At 43.4% G+C, this 18,656-nt stretch overlaps 1 protein-coding gene across 11 annotated transcripts in view; it reads left to right on the forward strand.

Moving 5' to 3' along the window:
• The window catches only part of WDR17 (WD repeat domain 17), a 150,890-nt gene that overhangs the window by 121,223 nt on the left and 11,011 nt on the right, over positions 1 to 18,656 (forward strand). For 10 of the 11 annotated variants that reach the window (XR_013272333.1, XM_077477229.1, XM_077477236.1 and 7 more), the window contains 5 exons: positions 1,227 to 1,315; positions 1,438 to 1,537; positions 2,668 to 2,807; positions 12,096 to 12,116; positions 15,423 to 15,534. Coding sequence is in view for 10 of the 11 variants with exons in the window: in XM_077477229.1 (XP_077333355.1) it covers positions 1,227 to 1,315; positions 1,438 to 1,537; positions 2,668 to 2,807; positions 12,096 to 12,116; positions 15,423 to 15,534 (462 nt within the window). In the remaining variant the exon portion in view is untranslated. The remainder of the gene's footprint in view (positions 1 to 1,226; positions 1,316 to 1,437; positions 1,538 to 2,667; positions 2,808 to 12,095; positions 12,117 to 15,422; positions 15,535 to 18,656) is intronic. The other variant, XM_077477230.1, reaches the window with a different exon arrangement.

The following is an 18,656-nucleotide window of genomic DNA, read 5'->3' on the forward strand; positions in this document are numbered from 1 at the left end:
TTGGGTTTAAGTCAGGGCTCTGGCTGGACCATTCAAGAACAGTCATGGAGTTGTTGTCAACTCCGACATGGAGCTGACAGGCAGGGAGGAGAGGGGGAGAAGAGCACAGAGGAGGACAGGAGAGCTGCGGCTGATGGAGGCACATAAACTGACCATGGTGTCAGGTCTCAGCAGCCATGATAAACCATGGTCAATTTAAAGGGGGAGGGCAGAAACTGGCAGGATCAGCCAGGTTTTTAGGCGGTACAGGGGGCCAAATTACACAGCACAAGCACTGTGTTGTATACCTTGCTTTAAATGGAAGGATCCATTTATTTTTTGGGGAGGAAACAAACACTTTAACATTTAATTTTGGAGTGAATGGAATTTACTAAACAAAAACCACATACACCGGTAAGCTGAATATACAAGTTCCCCAACCTCTCCATTACCAGGGACCAGTCTCAGTAACCAAAACCTTTCCATGGACTGAGGAAGGGGTGCTGAAGTGGTAGGAGGTTGGGTTGGGGGGGAGCTGGGATGTTGTGTGTGCCGTGTGACACCTCTGGGTGGCTGGGGTGGTGTGTGTGCGCTTCTTGCCACTCTGGGGAGGGGGCGTGTGGCTGGGGTGGTGTGTTTGTGTGCAGCCTGTCACCTTCCTTGTGTGATTTCCATCCCACCAGTCCTCTCAAAAACCTGCACTAAGAGGAATAAAGGTATAGCAATAGGTGTCCCAAGTACTTGCAGCCAATCTGCTAGCAGTACACCACCATCTGATTTTAGCAGGCAAATTTCCCTACCCCAGTTGCTGAACCGTAAAAAGAAATCTGGTCCCAGCAATCCACATGCTCAGCATCTAAATGCTAGCACTGCAACTGCTGCCTTTTCAGCTGGTAGACACTGCACCCTTTTGTGAATTTGTGGAATGTGCTGTACCTCAGTGGCAGGTTCCAAAACGCCATTTCTTTTTACGGAAGGCCGTTCAGTGTTCACGTGTTCGAACAAATGTTTGCCCTTTTTGCATGTTCTGCTGCAAACCGAACCGGGGGGTGTTCGGCTCATCCCTAGTCGTAGTTATAAAAGGCAAGGACAAAAACTACTACTAAGAAAATTGGAGCCTCCAAGAGTTAAAAAAAATCAAGTTTCAGTCTGCTGACCAGTCCTTATTCAGAACCCGAAAATTTTGAATTGCCTATAAAAATCGCACTAAGCGCTTTCTACTGATTAACTTGCTTATTTACTTCTAGGCAGCTTGTGAAGGCAACATACAGTCTGATCATGTTTCAGTAACGACTGCATCCCCAACTGAAGGCAACAATGTGGAAGATTACACAGGGTAAGCAGTCATACGTCTATCCAGTTGCAGTTTAAAAACTGTACACTTTCATTCAAATGGTCATACAGCTTGTGAGCTGTTTGAATGCCATTTTTTTTTTTTTGTTACTGTCCTCTGTACAGGCTTCTGCATCGAGTCAGTACAGAACTGGCAGAGTGGTATTTCCAAGATGGGCGGGCTGTACTTGCAGCATGCTGCCATTTGGCAGTGGACAACAATGAAGTAAGAATCACTTGGCTGTCGATGTAAAGCTTTGGCATTTAGCATCTAATTAGCGAGAGAAAAATAACATGTTTGTTTTTTACCCTTTTCAAAGACGTCGACATATTGAAGTAAAAAAAAGAAAAAAAAAGAAAAAACTTTTTAATCCATGACTAATGGTGGCTACTAGGAAACAGCACCTGGGCAGAGAAACAGGCTCACTTTAATGCCCTCCTACCCAGCAGCACATACTTACCTTTTCTATGCTACCCCTGCTCTGTTCAGCTACTGGAAACAAAGAAAGGTAACCTTGTATAAGCTCCAAGGTACTCCAGTTGGAGCGTTCACAAGGCCAGGGACCCTGCCCCATATGACAGTGCTGTGCAAAAATGCTGTCACATTGAGGACGTCCAGTGCTTCTCTATACCTGGAATTTCTGGATATTTTCTTTGGCTTTAGCTAAATGGAGTGATAGGAAGATAAGGAATGGTGAGGATATCCTGTTAAGAATGGAGGGGGATGGAAGCATTAAGCAATCTTTTTGTATTTACTTCCATTGACAAAGCTTAGGTTTGCTTTAAGAGAGCCATAATTGATCCTTTGATGGGGCTACTATTTTTGTGATGCACCAACATATATTATATTATATTATATTATATTATATATTATAGTCTGAGCAAACAGTACAAATTAGAAGAGAATGGCAGGCGTACAGGTATGCCCCACTTTTAAGTACACAATGGGGTTTATTTACTAAAGCTGGAAAGTGCAAAATCAGGCTCACCTCTGCATAGAAACCGATAATTTTCCAGGTTTTATTACCAAAGCGTAGTTGAACAAGCTGGGGTTAGAAGCTCATTGGTTTCAATGCAGAAGTGAGCCTGATTTTGCACTTTCCAGCTTTAGTAAATAAAACCCATTATGTACTTAAAAGTGGGGTATGCCTGTAAAACAGAGTTCAATAATAAATATGTAAACTAAAAATTATCTGGGCCTGTGGCTGGAAATGAAAGTTATCTGCAACTTTTTGTGGCTTCTGTGTGGTCCTGAGAGCCCTCTATTTAAAATACTAGATAGAAATGTCCACTTTTCTTTAATTCTACAGCTGAATGTAGTTCCTAGTAAAGCTAATGTATTTTACTTTATTAAAGCTGGCCATGGCCAACCTCATTCGCGGCAATGAGCTGGAACTGGCGGTGTGTGTCGGCACGGTCCTTGGAGAGAGTGCTGCTGAAGCCACTCAATATGCACTGGAACTGCTGGCAAGGAAATGCATGACAGTAACAACATGGTGTGTATAGTCATACAATGAGTGTGATCCTTGAGACTGTGTGATGAGTGCAGCATTTCATTTACAACAAGGCTTGTTCATCAAGGATGCTCTTGTAAATTTTACCTATTTTTCTATGACATTTCCATTTTGATCCCCACAATTTATCAAGATGTGTAAAACTTTTGATATCGATAAAGCTAATTTGCATCTCAATTCTACCAGTTTTCTTGTTTAATGTCATTGTAATGTTTTACATGCTATTTATTTTTTAAATAAAGTAAACTAATTACCACAAACTTGTTGATTACATAGCAAAAGAGCATAGGGTGCATGAATCTTATGAATGTAGTTGGTGAAGATGCCCACCTACCGATCACTCCTCATATAGTCGATATGTTCCACAGGGTATTTTGCTGACATCTTCAGTAATTATTTTCTCTTCACTTAACCAGATTATACAGTAAAACAATTTTAATGGCTTGAACTCCCTTCTTCGATAAATAGCTCCCAAAATTCCTGCACTCATAGTAAGCTAAAAAAAATTAGCATAAATATAAATAAACCAGAAAAAATTGTCTAGTTCAATAATAATACAGCACTTGCATATTTATCATTTTATAAATGTGTCACAGTATATAAATGAATAAATCACCTCAAATGATATCACGTCATAAATAATAGCAATAATAAATGTGTAAATCCTCAAAGAACTGAACTCCCAGAATGAGTTGAAACTGATACAAAGTGATACACTAAAACTGGAGAGTGCACAATCTGGCGCAGCTGTGGCCAATCAGCTTATAACTTCAGCTTGTTCAGTTAAGCTTTGACAGTAAGGGACGGTTCACACTATTGCGATGCAAGAACCCTGCGAATCGCAACCGGACGCGCACGGCAGTTCACACTGCCATATGCGAACTGCTGGGGAGTGTCATTATATGTTAACGACACCCCCATTTCAGCTCGCACATCGCACTGCAAACTGACAGTTCGGACATGGATCATATCGCATATGTGTGAACACACATGCAATCCAATTCTGGTCCGAACTGAAAAAAGGGTCCTGTGCATGTGTGCACCAAATGCGGTTCGATATCGCATGTAATGTGAACAGCAGTGCACTGCGCATTACATGCAATGTCTGCCATCACAATAGTGTGAACCGGCCCTAAAACCTGGAAGCTGACCAAATATCCACCCTTAGAGCCCTTTCACACTGAGCCGCCTGCCGTGTTAGCAGTAAAGCACTGCTAGTTTTAGCAGCACTTTACCGTAGTTTTAGTGGTGCTTTTCGGCCGCCAGCGGGGTGCTTTTAAACCCCACTAGCGGCTGAAGAAAGGGTTAAATGCGCCCTTGTAGTGGCACTCCCGAAGCACTTTGTAAGCACTTCTGCAGCCATGTCCATTCATTTCCAATGACAGGAGAGTTGAAAGAGTGGTATATACACCACTCCTCCAACCCCCAAATACACTGCTTGCAGGACTTTTTTCAATATCCTGCCAGCGCAGCGCCCCAGCGTGAAGGCACTCAGGCTTTCACACTGGGGAGCATTGAGAGACGTTTTTCAGGCACTTTACATGCACTATTTATAGCTCTAAAATGCCTAAAAACCACCTCCAGTGTGTAAGGGTCTAAGCCCTTGTACACACAGTCGGAGATTCCGACAACCAAATCCGTCGGAGTAATTCCAACGGATTAATTCCGGAAGAGGTCCAGAAGTAATGTTGCATACACACGGTAGGACTAAGTTGTCAGAAAATCCGATTGTACATAACATGATGACGTTATTTCGTTACGACTGGACTACATTCAGGCTAGTAGCCAATAGCTTTGGTCTAGGAATTTGATCTGAGCATGCGTGGCACTTTGTCCGTCGGAGTAGGCTACACATGATCGGAGTATGTCCGATAGGAGCATTTTGTTGGAAAATTTTACCGACAAGTTGGAAAACTTGGTCCGTCGGGTAGTCCGACGGAAACAGTCCGATGCAGACCACACACAGTTGGAATATCGGACAAAACGGTCCGATAGGACACATTCCGTCGGAATCTCCGACCGTGTGTACAAGGGCTTAGAATAGTCTGCGTAACTTTCTTCATCAGTTGAACATCAATAATAAAAACAGTTGTTTCATACATACTATCGGTAGTCTAACAATTTCTTGAATATGAATATCCAAAGAGAGGGAGATTGTTTGTAAACTGTGATGTTCTTCAACCATCAATAGTGGTCATTACCAAGTATGGCTAAAGAACATCCCAAAGGGCCAAATTATGCGGACCTTACAAAATTGTACTAAAGACGAAGTTTCTTAATTCAGGCAAATACATTGAGGTGTAGTTTTTTTTTTTAAAGGGTTATCTGAAGAATAAAATTGATAAGATGATTAGGAATACTTTTACTGAGGGAACAATTTGAACCAAAACCCTCAGTGAATTCTAAAATGGATGTGGTTCAATGGGATTTTATTACAGGATTTAATATCCAGTACAAGGAAGTAGAAGAGATCTTTAAAAAACATTGGCTGGTTCTTCTAACCTATCAGATACTGGGTCCACTCTTCCCAAATGTATCTATAAGTAGGCCCCTAGTTTGGGTTGTAGGATGATGTGGAATATTTTAAACCCTCCCAGAAAGGCACGCACCTTTTTAGATCTTCACCGCGTGTACTGTCATGAGTTGCAGAATCTATGTCTGAAATCTTTAAAAAATCTTGCAACCTCTAGTGGTACATGCACACCTTGATCTCCTTTCATGTTCATTCAAAGAGAAGTATGGCATTAAAAAATAATACAAACACATACTCACCTAGGTCCCCCACCATCTCTAAGCCCCTGTACACACGGTCGGAGATTCTGCCAACCAAATCCGTCGGATTTTGTCCGTCAGATTTAGTCTGACGGATTGTGTCCGAAACTGTTGCATACACACGGTCGGACTAAGTTGTCGAAAAATCCGATCTTTCAGAACGTGATGATGTAATTTCGTTACGATGGGACTAGATTCAGGCTAGTAGCCAATAGCTTTGATGTAGGAATTTAATCTGAGCATGCGTGGCACATGTTGGAAAATTGGGTCCGATGGAGATTCGGACGGAATCAGTCCGATGCATACCACACACAGTCAGATTATCTGACGACACGGTCCGATGAGACGCATTCCGACGGATTCTCCGACCGTGTGTACGTGGCATAAGACTGAGAACTGAGCGATCAAAGACCGATTCTTGGTCTTCAGTGAGCAGAAATCGCATGACTTTCAGACACTGGCTCTCTGCTCTGCCCCTCCAGCACTCACTAGAGCACTGAGTTGTGAAGGGGTCGGAGCGGCTGGGTCAACTTTCAAGCAGCATGCTGAGAGGCTGAGCTAGATACTGGTCAGGAATCTGGTAGATCCCGACATTAAAGTCAGGATCATGCCAAAGTCTGGAGTGATGTCAGCCTACAGTGGACTTTAGCCTGCTGTTGACTGAATGTGGGTTACAGGAGTGCAGAGCAAAGTGCACTCCTGTGATCCCCAGGAGAGGTAGAGCCAAAATACCCTATATTACCAAAAGTATTGGGATGCCTGACTTTACATGCACATGAATTTTAATGGTATCCCAGTCTTAAGTCTGTAGGGTTCAATATTGAGTTGGCCCACCCGTTGCAGCTATAACAGTTTCAACACTTCTGGGAAGGTTGTCCATAAGGTTTAGGAGTGTGTCTATGGGAATGTTTAACCATTCTTCCAGGAGCGCATTTATGAGGTCAGGTACTGATGTTGGAGAAGGCCTGGCTCACAGTCTGTGTTCTAATTCATCCCAAAGGTGTTCTATTGGGTTGAGGTCAGGCCAGTTGAGGCATGTCTTTGTGGACCTTGCTTTGTGCACGTGTGCATGTTTCAAATCATTTGATGGAGGGGGGATTTTGGTGTGGGATTGTTATTCAGGGGTTGGACTTGGTCCCTTAGTTCCTGTGAAGGGAACTCTTAAGGTGTCAGCATACCAGGACATTTTGGACAATTGTATGCTCCCAACTTTCTGGGAACAGTTTTGGGATAGCCCCTTCCTGTTCCAACATGACTGTGCACCAGTGCACAAAGCAAGGTTCATAAAGACATGGATGAATGAATTTTGGGTGGATGAACTTGACTGGCCTGTACAGAGTCCTGATATCAACCCAATAGAACACCTTTGGAATTAAGTAGATTGGACATTGTGAGCCAGGCCTTCTCATCCATATCAGTGCCTGACCTCACAAATATGGTTCTGGAAGAATGGTCAAACATTCCCATAGACACACTTCTAAACCTTGTGGACAGCCTTCCCAGAAGAGTTGAGGCTGTTATTGCTGCAAAGAGTGGGCCAACTCAATATTCAACCCTAAGGACTAAGACTGGGATGCCATTAAAGTTCATGTGCGTGTAAAGGCAGGTGTCCCAATACTTTTGGTAATATAGGGTATTTTGGCCCTATTTCGCTCTGCACTCCTGTAACCTGCATTCAGTCAACAGCGGGCTTAAGTCCACTGTAGGTTGACATCACTCAGCTGCTCCAGACTTTGTAGAGATCCTGACTTTAATGTTGAGATCCACCAGATTCCTGACCAGTAGCTAGCTCAGCCTCTCAGTATGTAGTGTAGTTTTGTCCCTACTTCTGCTTTCACCATTAAGCTGTGGAATAGTTTATAGAGGATTTCAGCCAGAGGCTTTGCAGTGCTGGGCAAGCTGAATAGAAGAGATCCTTGGGACATCATAGCTGCATTATCAAAGTGCTGGAGGAGGAGAGGGAGTAGGAAAGGATAAGTACATTACTAGGAGGGCACTTAACTTATAAAGTGGAACCGAATTCAGAAAGTGAAGATTTGTGATATATCGGGAGCATTTTGAAATGTTAATGGTGATTAGGCATTACCTTCAAAAATATATCGGCACACTTTCTGGTATGGCAGTGTGCCTAAGCAGCCCTGTACCATACTCACAGCTGTATATCTGTGGTGTGAACCATAAGCTGGAGATAGATGGGTAGAATTTTGATTGAAAATTCTTAGGAAATATCGTATAGAAAATTCACAGAACATTATCAGAACCTTCCTTTGTCATTCAAAAAATTGTTTGTTTTTATCATTTGATTTTGTAATGAACTGACTTTACCAAATAAAAACCACATACAATGTTAGAAATTCTTTAATTTGAGAAAACATTTTGATCCTGCTCCTTCAAATTTGAAAACAAATGTAGATTTGACCTACCAATGATTAGAAAAAACAAACTCCCTTAGGACCTTCTTTTTCTAAAGCCGCGTACACACGTAGCGGTATGTCCGACGTACTTAGTCTGGCGGACTTCCCGCCAGACTGTCCGTCGGACTTTCCGAACGGGCTACTTGCCCACACACGGCACTTTTTGAGCGGACTAATACGGCGTATTAAGTCCACCATACTATCCGCCCTACTTTTGAAATGAACGGACTCGCCCACACACGCGGAGGAAAGTCCGCTCATTTCGAGCGTGTCTCCAGGTAGGCGGGGCCCGCGAAGGAGAAGTCGCTGGCCCCGCCGCCTGGTATGGACTTAAAGGGGAACCCCACCGCCGAAAAAAAATCAGCGTGGGGGTCCCCCCCAAAGTCCACAACAGACCCTTGTCCGAGCACGCTACCCGGCCAGCCAGGAAAGGGGGGCGAGCGAGCGCCCCCCCCCCCTTCTGAGCCATACCAGGCCGCGTGCCCTCAACATGGGGGGTGCCTTGGGGAAGGGGGGCCGCACGGCCCCCCCACCCCAAAGCACCTTGTCCCTATGTTGATGAGGACAAGGGCCTCTTCCCGACAACCCTGGCCGTTGGTTGTCGGGGTCTGCGGTCGGGGGGCTTATCGGAATCCGGGAGCCCCCTTTAATAAGGGGGCCCCCGCATACCGGCTCCCCACCCTATGTGAATGAGTATGGGGTACAATGTACCCCTACCCATTCACCTGTAAAATAAAGTACAAAACACACAAGATAAAATAATTTATTGCACAGCTCCGGGGGTCTTCCGTCTTCGGGGGTCTTCTCGCCGGACTCCTCCGCTATCTTCTTGTAGCTCTTTTACTAGCAGAGGAGCCCGGCATTCTTCTTCATCGCCGCGGCCTCTTCTTCCGACTTCGGGGGTCTTGTCCCCCTCTTCGGTTCTTCTGCCGGGCCACCGCGCCTTCTTATAGCTCTTTTACAGGCGGTGGCCCGGTCTTCTGTCGCTGCCACCGCCTGCCGTTCTTCTTCTTCTTCTCCAGGAGATGTTGACTCGACGATCTCTCCGGCCGCAATGCCAGGGACGCGCTGCGCTGCCACTTATATAGGGACAAGGGGCGGTGTCACATGGGTTTATGTCACATGGGTTGGTCACATGGCGACAGTCCCAGCATCCTCCGGGACTGTGACATCGTAAGGGGGCGGGGTCACCATGTGACACCAACCCATGTGACATAAAGCCATGTGACACCGCCCCTTGTCCCTATATAAGTGGCAGCGCAGCGCGTCCCTGGCATTGCGGCCGGAGAGATCGTCGAGTCAACATCTCCTGGAGAAGAAGAAGAAGAACGGAAGGCAGCGGCGGCGACAGAAGACCGGGCCACCGCCTGTAAAAGAGCTATAAAAAGGCGCGGTGGCCCGGCAGAAGAACCGAAGAGGGGGACAAGACCCTCGAAGTCGGAAGAAGAGGCCGGCGGCGAGGAAGAAAGCCGGGCTCCTCCGCTAGCAAAAGAGCTACAAGAAGATAGCGGAGGAGTCCGGCAAGAAGACCCCCGAAGACGGAAGACCCCCGGAGCTGTGCAATAAAGTATTTTATCTCGTGTGTTGTGGTTTTTTTGTACTTTTATTTTACAGGTGAATGGGTAGGGGTACATTGTACCCCATACTCATTCACATAGGGTGGGGGGCCTGTATCCGGGGGCTCCCGGATCCTGATAAGCCCCCCGCCCGCAGACCCGACAACCAACGGCCAGGGTTGTCGGGAAGAGGCCCTTGTCCTCATCAACATGGGGACAAGGTGCTTTGGGGTGGGGGGGCCGCGCATTTCAAAAGCACGGTGGGAAAAGTCTCCGGGCGGGAAAAGTCTGCTCATTTCAAAAGTACGGCGGACTGGCGCACACACGGCCGGATTGTCCGCCAAAATGCGAGTCCGGCGGGAAGATTGGAGTGCAACACGGCATTCTAAGTCCGCCGTACTTTCGGGCCAAAAAAGTATGCCGGAGGCTACACACGGGGGGATTGTTTGGCGGACTTGAGTTTGCCGGACTTTTCCACCGGATTGTTTGATCGTGTGTACGCGGCATTAGAATACTAATTCAAAAGTGTACCCATCTGTGGCCAGCTTTAGGTACTGCTACCTCTGACTTCTGTTTTCAGGAGATTTGGAGTAAGATTTAGTGATGTCACTAACTGCCACTGCTCACTGGTGTTCCTCCTGGAAGCTCTGACATAAGCAAGTAAAATCCTTGCCTCCTCCAAGATGGTTGACCACTTACGGAGACACAGGAAGTCCATAATGAGGACATTTTCACTGCAGGCAGACCAAAGGCAATACTGGTGACTAGTCCTCTGGTCTCTGCTTGCCTTTTTTTAACACAGCTTCCAGAGTTTAGGTTCTGTTTAATAGGTCCAGTGTAGTTGTGTAGTATAGAGAGAGATTTTAGACAGAAAATGTTTGCACAGTAACATCTTTTGTTAAACGTTCAGAATTGTCCTTACATGTCTAGACAGTTTAGAGATTTGAAGTAACTTAATGCAAAGAAAATGAATGTACTATTACTGTATATATAAATAGGAAGTATGAATTCAAAAGTAAAACTTGAAAAACTTCGTAGCACCACAGCAGTGTTAATTTTGTCGACTAAAATGACTAATGCCGCGTACACACGATCAGAATTCTCATCGGAAAAAGCTCTGATGGTTTTCCCGACAGAATTCTGCTCAAGCTGTCTTGCCTACATACGGTCACACCAAATTCCGATCGTTTAGAACGTGGTGACGTACAACACGTACGACGGGACTAGAAAAAGGATGTTCAATAGCCAGTAGCCAATAGCTTCCGTCTCGTAGTTGAATCTGAGAATGCATGATTGCCGTGTCGGAATTGCATACACACGATCGGAATTTCTGATAAAAAGTTTTTCCATCGGGAAAATTGAGAACATGCTATCAATTTTTGGCTAGCGGAAATTCGGACAGCTAAATTCCGATGGAGCATACACACGGTCGCATTTTCTGATGAATATCTCTCATCGGTCTTTTTCTGGCCAGAAATCCGATTGTGTTTATGCAGCATAAAACATTTTAGTCAACTAAAATACGACTAAATCTTACTTAAATACGACTAAAACTAAAATGGCATTTTAGTCAAAAGACTAAAATGGGACTAAAACTAAAATGGCATTTTAGTCAAAAGACTAAGACTAAAACTACATTGAAATTTGACTTCAAAATGAACACTGGTCTAGTGCATGTTCATACCCCAATACCCAACATAATAACATATGAGATTGTTCACTCCATTAGTATATAATGAGTTTGGAAATTGTAGAGAAATGTTAAGTAATGCATTAGGCCGCGTACACACGGGCGGATTGTCTGCCCAACTAAGTTCGTCAGACAATCCGACAGACAGTCCGTCCAACATTTGAATGAACGGACTTGACCACACACGATGAACAGACAGTCCGCTGAAAGCTTGCGCGATGACGTGTACAGCACGTACGACGGGACTAGAAAAACGACGTCCAATACACTGCAATGCAACCTTCGGCCGTGTAAATCCTTTCTGAGCATGCGCCATACTTAGTCCGTCCAACTTGCCTACACACGAGCGGACTGTCCGCTGAAACCAAGTTTGGACGGACAAAACCAAGTTTGGACAGACAAAATTACGGAAATTCCGAAAGACTTAGTCCGTCAGACTGTCCGCTAAAAAAGTCCGCTGAAGCCCACACATGAGCGGATTGTCCGCTGAAACACGGTTCAGCGGACTAAGTTGGGCAGACAATCCGCCCGTGTGTACGCGGCCTTACACACCCATTCGATTTTAGACGACTAAAATGAGTTTTAGTCAACTAAAATGTACTGGAGATTTAGTCAACTAAAACAATAGCAGAAGACTAAAATAGGACTAAAACTAAAATGCCATTTTTTTGTTTGAGGTTGTCCTATTTCTTTGTATTTTCATGTATGCATTCACTTTTAATGACAGGGAAAATTGTCTATCAACTAGAACTTGTCAAACATGATTTTGCTAATGTGTGGTAACATATTGTGTGAATTTGCTGCACTGCATTTTCTAATGATTTACCTTTTTGTTTAGCTTTCCATCTCTTGGATACAGGTACACATATTGGTGTTATATGTCTACTTGGGACATGTAATGTGCTGCATAGTGACAGAGAAGATAAATATATGTTATAACTTTGCCAGGCATTACATGTCTTCAAATAGGTTCAATTACTACTAAAAACACTTTGTTATGTGCTGAACCCAATTCTAATCAATGCACTGTAGTACTTTATTGTATCTGTGGATGTTGCTGCTGCTCCCATATTTTAGCTTCTTACTTTCATTATTTAAAGTTATCTGTCAGGAGAGAAATCTAAAAGTGGCCACTGTTTCGGTTTAGAATGCACTTTTAGGACTCTCATCTTTATTCTTCTTGCATTATTCAGTGAGTCAAAAAAAGGTATGTACCTATTAGGTGTAGTGATACCCAAAATTCATAGGCTTGATCCAGTTTTGTGACCTGGCACTGGTTAAAGAAGGCTGAGGATGAAGTCTCCTGTTATTGGGCGCAAGTTGGCATTGGAAGCTCCTATATTCCAATAATCCCCTAAGAGAAGGGGAGATCCGCCCCGCCTCCAGTCACAAAAAGCATTGCATTTACTAAAAATAATATAAACAATGTTAGGGTCCTTGTCACATGGGTGTTTCATTTGTTTCATCATGTTTTTTTAAAAGAAAAATTGATTCAGTTTACATCAGTTTTTCATCAGTTAGTATTTCATCAGTTTTTACATCAGTTTATTTACATCCACTACCAATGCAAAAACGCTTTTGTCATTTACTGTTTTTCCTGTTTTTCGTCTGTTCCATTCTTTAAACTGAAGAAAAATAGGGCCTTCTACTGTTTCAAAAAACGGATGTTAATAGAGGCGGATGTCAGCGGATGATCACCCGCTGACATCCGCTTGACCATAGAAATACATTGGTTTTTTATCCGTCAACAGATCGATGAAAAACGGACAAACAGAACGCCCGTGTGAAAGGGACCTAAGGTTTTTCTGAAGGGCATTGTACAACAAGCAATTTACTATTTTTAGTGTATTTCCACTGGTATTACAAGCTCCAGCTCTGAACATTCAATGCCTACAGTACTATGGGGACTGAATGAAAAGCGGACCTGTCATTTTAAAGAATACTGTACTCCACCTCTAGTAGAAAAGAATTGTAGCCCAGCAAAGATTATGTGGACCAAGTATGTTCACATAATTAAAGTATACAGACTGTATTGATATTATATAAAAGATACAAAGCACATATTTACCAACTATGCAGAGAAACTTTTTTTTAACATTTATACACAATGATAAGAAAATTAAGCTGATCTCTTTCAAATATAAAAAGCAACAAGGAAATTGAGGCAAAATTTGGACTTTCATGTTACGGGGTAAACTTACAACACTCAAACAATTATTAAAAAATTAACAAATTTATTGAAAGGTTCATAAAAAACACCCAAAAGGGCAGATATATAACAGACATACAATACAGGGTGACCCCTAACAGGAAATAACCTTAAAAAAATAATTTTCTCTGATATAAACTTTAAGGAAAAATAGAAGTATCAACCCACGATAGAGGGTTCGCCTGTAATTTCCTGTAAGGGATGTTTCCTTTCAGCCTAGTGAGGCGGAGTACAGCGTCATGGTCGCGGTAGTTTAACATCTTGGCAATGAATGTCCATGGTGGTGCTCTCTGAGGGGGAGGTTTGGCGGCCAATCTGTGAGCCCTTTCCACGATAAACGAGGTGGAGAATTCAGCCCGACCAAATGTAGTAATGAGCAACTTCTCCAGGAATGAGGGCCTTCCTCACACTCGGGTAGACCAACGAATCGCAAGTTGCTTCGTCGTAAGCGATTTTCCATGTCATCCTGCTTAGCCATTACCGAGGAGAGTTGGTGTTGCAGGCGTTCAGTAGCTACCTTCAATGGCGGCACCTCATCCTCCACATGGCTGATGCGGGTCTCCGTCTCCATGACTCGCTCCCTGAGCTTTTGTAGATCCTGGCAAATTAAAGAGACATCTATCTTTACTTCTTCAATTTTACCCATCAGCGTGCTCTTGTAGTCAGAGATGGCCTCCAGGACTCTGGCATCAGGGTCCGTGGAGGAAGCGGAGCCAGTGCCATTTTCCTTCTCAGTCTCCCCCTCAGCATGTCGGTATTTTGTCAGTTTCGTGGCAGCATTTGGCAAAATACATGGTCCCGTGTGTGAGATGATTGGCGTCCAAGGAGTGATGTTCTACCAGTGAGTGTAGCCCCAGGATGTGTCTAAATGGATATCTAGCAAACGGAGCTCCCGTTGAACTCTCCTCACACCATGCCGGCCAGGCCACGCCCTTTTCACCTTGTTTTGAAAAGTAAAACCGCCCCACTAGCATCTGAAAAGCACCGCTAAACCAGCACTAAAGCTCCACAAAAACGAGCAGCGCTTTAGCGCTAATGGCCAGCCGCTGCAGTGTGAAAGGGGTCTAACAAGCAGAGACACATAACAGTTGCTGCAAGTGAGCAAAGACAAGTACAGAGATCTCGAGTTTTCAAGAAGTAAAAGATGAAGGGTCACTCAGACATCAAACATCTACCCAACAGTTATGGGATGATTGATCCTTTTTAAATAACACAGTTATCAAAATAGCTTAGAAGTGAATTCGGTATTTGGTTCATATTGTCCAAGATCACCATGGATTGTGAATAGCGAGTCATGCGACCTCATGATGATGGAAAAGGTGAACCTGACAATTTCCAAACCCGAGAGCCAGAGTCTTTCTGCTGCAATCAGTGTTATAATTTACACTATCATTGTGGCACATAACATCAGAAAATGAAATGTTGAGTGTGGTATTTTAAATTAACATCCAGGCCGTATAACATCAATCAGAGCTTTATAAAATCAGCTTCATTTCATATGTTACAATTGCCTTTGATTATCTTTCGGTTAAAATTAGGAACAGTAAAATGTTTTGGTTTTATGGTCATGAGACGAAAAAAAAATCGAATGCCCATTTCAAAATGAAAATAAAAAATACATGTTGATATATTACCTGTGTTAATAATGCCATCTAATGGACATTTAGTATTTATTTTATACTGTTCAAGGCATTATTACACATTAATTATATACATGCATTTTTTCCTATTGTTTGCTTGTGTGTAGAGTGAAAATGTAAGCTTTTTAATTACAATCTGCATTTAAGCACCTGAGATAAGCTTGTGTAGTATTTCTGTGATTTTGTAAAGTGGGCGAAACATGCTAATACAGTACATGCTTGTCACGTTCTCCCTATAAATAGCTGCGATGAGCAGGGCTGTGCTGGAAACCCTGCTGCTTCTACAGTCTGTGTGAGCATTGTTTATTTTTTACAGGGATTTGGCAGCAGATCTTCTCAGAATGATACCTGACAATGAGCTCTTCTTAGTCAAGCTGTGCGCTTTTTACCCAGGCTGCACTGCAGAGATTAACGACCTTCACAGCAAAGTATGTTTCTATTTTTCACATGTATTGTAAAGAAAGAATAATCACTGGTAAATATTTGAAGCGTGACCTATTATGTATATATTGTTTTATCACATTTTATGTTTTTGGGGTTCTATTTGAGATGTGCAAAGAGATATCAGACAAACACTTGTAGGTATAACATTGAATTAAGAGAAGTATGGCAATGATTTTTTTTCCTAATTATAATTACCTAGGTGGATGCAGCATGGGTCCGATGCTGTATCTGTCCCCCGCTGCCTCTAACACTTAAAATGGAGCAATCAAACACCGCCGATCACTCGTTTTCTTAGGCCTCCCTTAGAAGAGAGCTGGTGACTGTCAGTCTCCTGCTCCCTGCTCTGCCCCTCCATGCTCACTGGAGTGCTGGGCTGTGGAGGGGACGGGCGCCTTGCTTAGAGGCTGAGCTGGCTGCTGGTCTAGGCATGTGGGCAGATCCCAATCATATGGTCACTATCTTGCCTAAGTCTGGACCGGCTCTATGACATCAGCCGACAGCGGGCTTCAGCCCATTGTTTGCTGAAAATGGGTCACAGGAGTGCAGAACAAATTACACTACTGTTATCCACAGGAGAAGTACAGCCAAAAGAGATTTGACTGTACTTCTCCTTTAAGTAATAACAGATACAGATAACAAATATACTAATATTAGAAAATGTGACAATACTTAACTAAACTAAAGATGTCTTTTCCACCATGAAGTTCCCTGTCTTTTATGAAGTGGCACAGATGATTAGACCCAGATGCATGTTCACCTTGGTTGAGACTTAACTATTACAAGCTCTTTTTGCAGTGTTATTTACAGGACTTGTATGTAAGGAAATGACCAACCCCCTTGCAAGCAACCTTTAAGGTCTTGGACAGTTTGTAATGGCATTCCTTTAGTATGAAGTCAGCTAAGGTAAACAGGTTTTGGAGACAACTTTCATAAGGAAAAATTAAATTTCCCCATCACATATATATACAGTGGCTACAAGTAGTATTCATTCAACCCCCTGCAGATTTAGCAGGTTTACACATTCGGAATTAACTTGGCATTGTGACATTTGGACTGTAGATCAGCCTGGAAGTGTGAAATGCACTGCAGCAAAAAAGAATGTTATTCCTTTGTTTATTTTTTTTTTAAATAGTGAAAAGTTTATTCAGAGGGTCAATTATTATTCAACCCCTCAATTCAACAGAATTCTGTTTGGTTCCCCTAAAGTATTAAGAAGTAGTTCAGGCACAAAGAACAATGAGCTTCACATGTTTGGATTAATTATCTGTTTTTCCAGCCTTTTCTGACTATTTAAGACCCTCCCCAAACTTGTGAACAGCACTCATACATGGTCAACATGGGAAAGACAAAGGAGCATTCCAAGGCCATCAGAGACAAGATCGTGGAGGGTCACAAGGCTGGCAAGGGGTACAAAACCCTTTCCAAGGAGTTGGGCCTACCTGTCTCCACTGTTGGGAGCATCATCCGGAAGTGGAAGGCTTATGGAACTACTGTTAGCCTTCCACGGGCTGGACAGCCTTTGAAAGTTTCCTCCCGTGCCGAGGCCAGGCTTGTCCGAAGAGTCAAGGCTAACCCAAGGACAACAAGGAAGGAGCTCCGGGAAGATCTCATGGCAGTGGGGACATTGGTTTCAGTCAATACCATAAGTAACGTACTCCACCGCAATGGTCTCCGTTCCAGACGAGCCCAGAAGGTACCTTTACTTTCAAAGCGTCATGTCAAGGCTCGTCTACAGTTTGCTCATGATCACTTGGAGGACTCTGAGACAGACTGGTTCAAGGTTCTCTGGTCTGATGAGACCAAGATCAAGATCTTTGGTGCCAACCACACACGTGACGTTTGGAGACTGGATGGCACTGCATACGACCCAAAGAATACCATCCCTACAGTCAAGCATGGTGGTGGCAGCATCATGCTGTGGGGCTGCTTCTCAGCCAAGGGGCCTGGCCATCTGGTCCGCATCCATGGGAAGATGGATAGCACGGCCTACCTGGAGATTTTGGCCAAGAACCTCCGCTCCTCCATCAAGGACCTTAAGATGGGTCGTCATTTAATCTTCCAACAAGACAACGACCCAAAGCACACAGCCAAGAAAACCAAGGCCTGGTTCAAGAGGGAAAAAATCAAGGTGTTGCAGTGGCCTAGTCAGTCTCCTGACCTTAACCCAATTGAAAACTTGTGGAAGGAGCTCAAGATTAAAGTCCACATGAGACACCCAAAGAACCTAGATAACTTGGAGAAGATCTGCATGGAGGAGTGGGCCAAGATAACTCCAGAGACCTGTGCCGGCCTGATCAGGTCTTATAAAAGACGATTATTAGCTGTAATTGCAAACAAGGGTTATTCCACAAAATATTAAACCTAGGGGTTGAATAATAATTGACCCACACTTTTATGTTTAAAATTTATTAAAATTTAACTGAGCAACATAACTTTTTGGTTTGTAAGATTTATGCATCTGTTAATAAATCCTGCTCTTGTTTAAAGTTTGAAGGCTCTAACTTATTTGCATCTTATCAAACCTGCTAAATATGCAGGGGGTTGAATACTACTTGTAGTCACTGTATATATATATATATATATATATATATATATATATATATATATATATACACACACACACACACACACACACACACACACTGTGTCTTTATTTATCTTTCCTTTTTTTTCTTCTTCTTCATGGTGAGTTTGGTGCGTCTGGATCTGGACATTGATGCAGCTGCAGTAACAGGCCACTTCTAATAGTGATCTATTGCTGGCTGCAATTAGCCAAGAATAAATCACTATAGCAGTGATCTACTGCTGCAAAGAGAGGCTGGGTAGGTGTCTGTCCTCCAGAGTCAGTGCTACTCCCACTCCCAATGCAGAAGCATTGTGTTTACATTCCCTTCTACATAATGACCTTTTGGAACAATATGATGAAGGATAAGAAACCTTGGAGCTGGTCGTTCCAGTACTAGTGCGGAGGAGCAGATGAGTCCAGGTACCATTTTAAAATGAACTGGGACTTATAGCTGTAGTCCCTGTGCTGTTTTGAAACATATTTTAAAAGATACAGAAATCATAAAAAACTGAGCATTTTTAAATGTATAAAACCATATAC

The sequence above is a fragment of the Lithobates pipiens genome, unplaced genomic scaffold (genome assembly GCF_037356315.1).
Source record: "Lithobates pipiens isolate NorthernLeopardFrog02 unplaced genomic scaffold, aLitPip1_a1.2 Scaffold_13, whole genome shotgun sequence".
Lineage (NCBI taxonomy): Eukaryota > Metazoa > Chordata > Amphibia > Anura > Ranidae > Lithobates > Lithobates pipiens.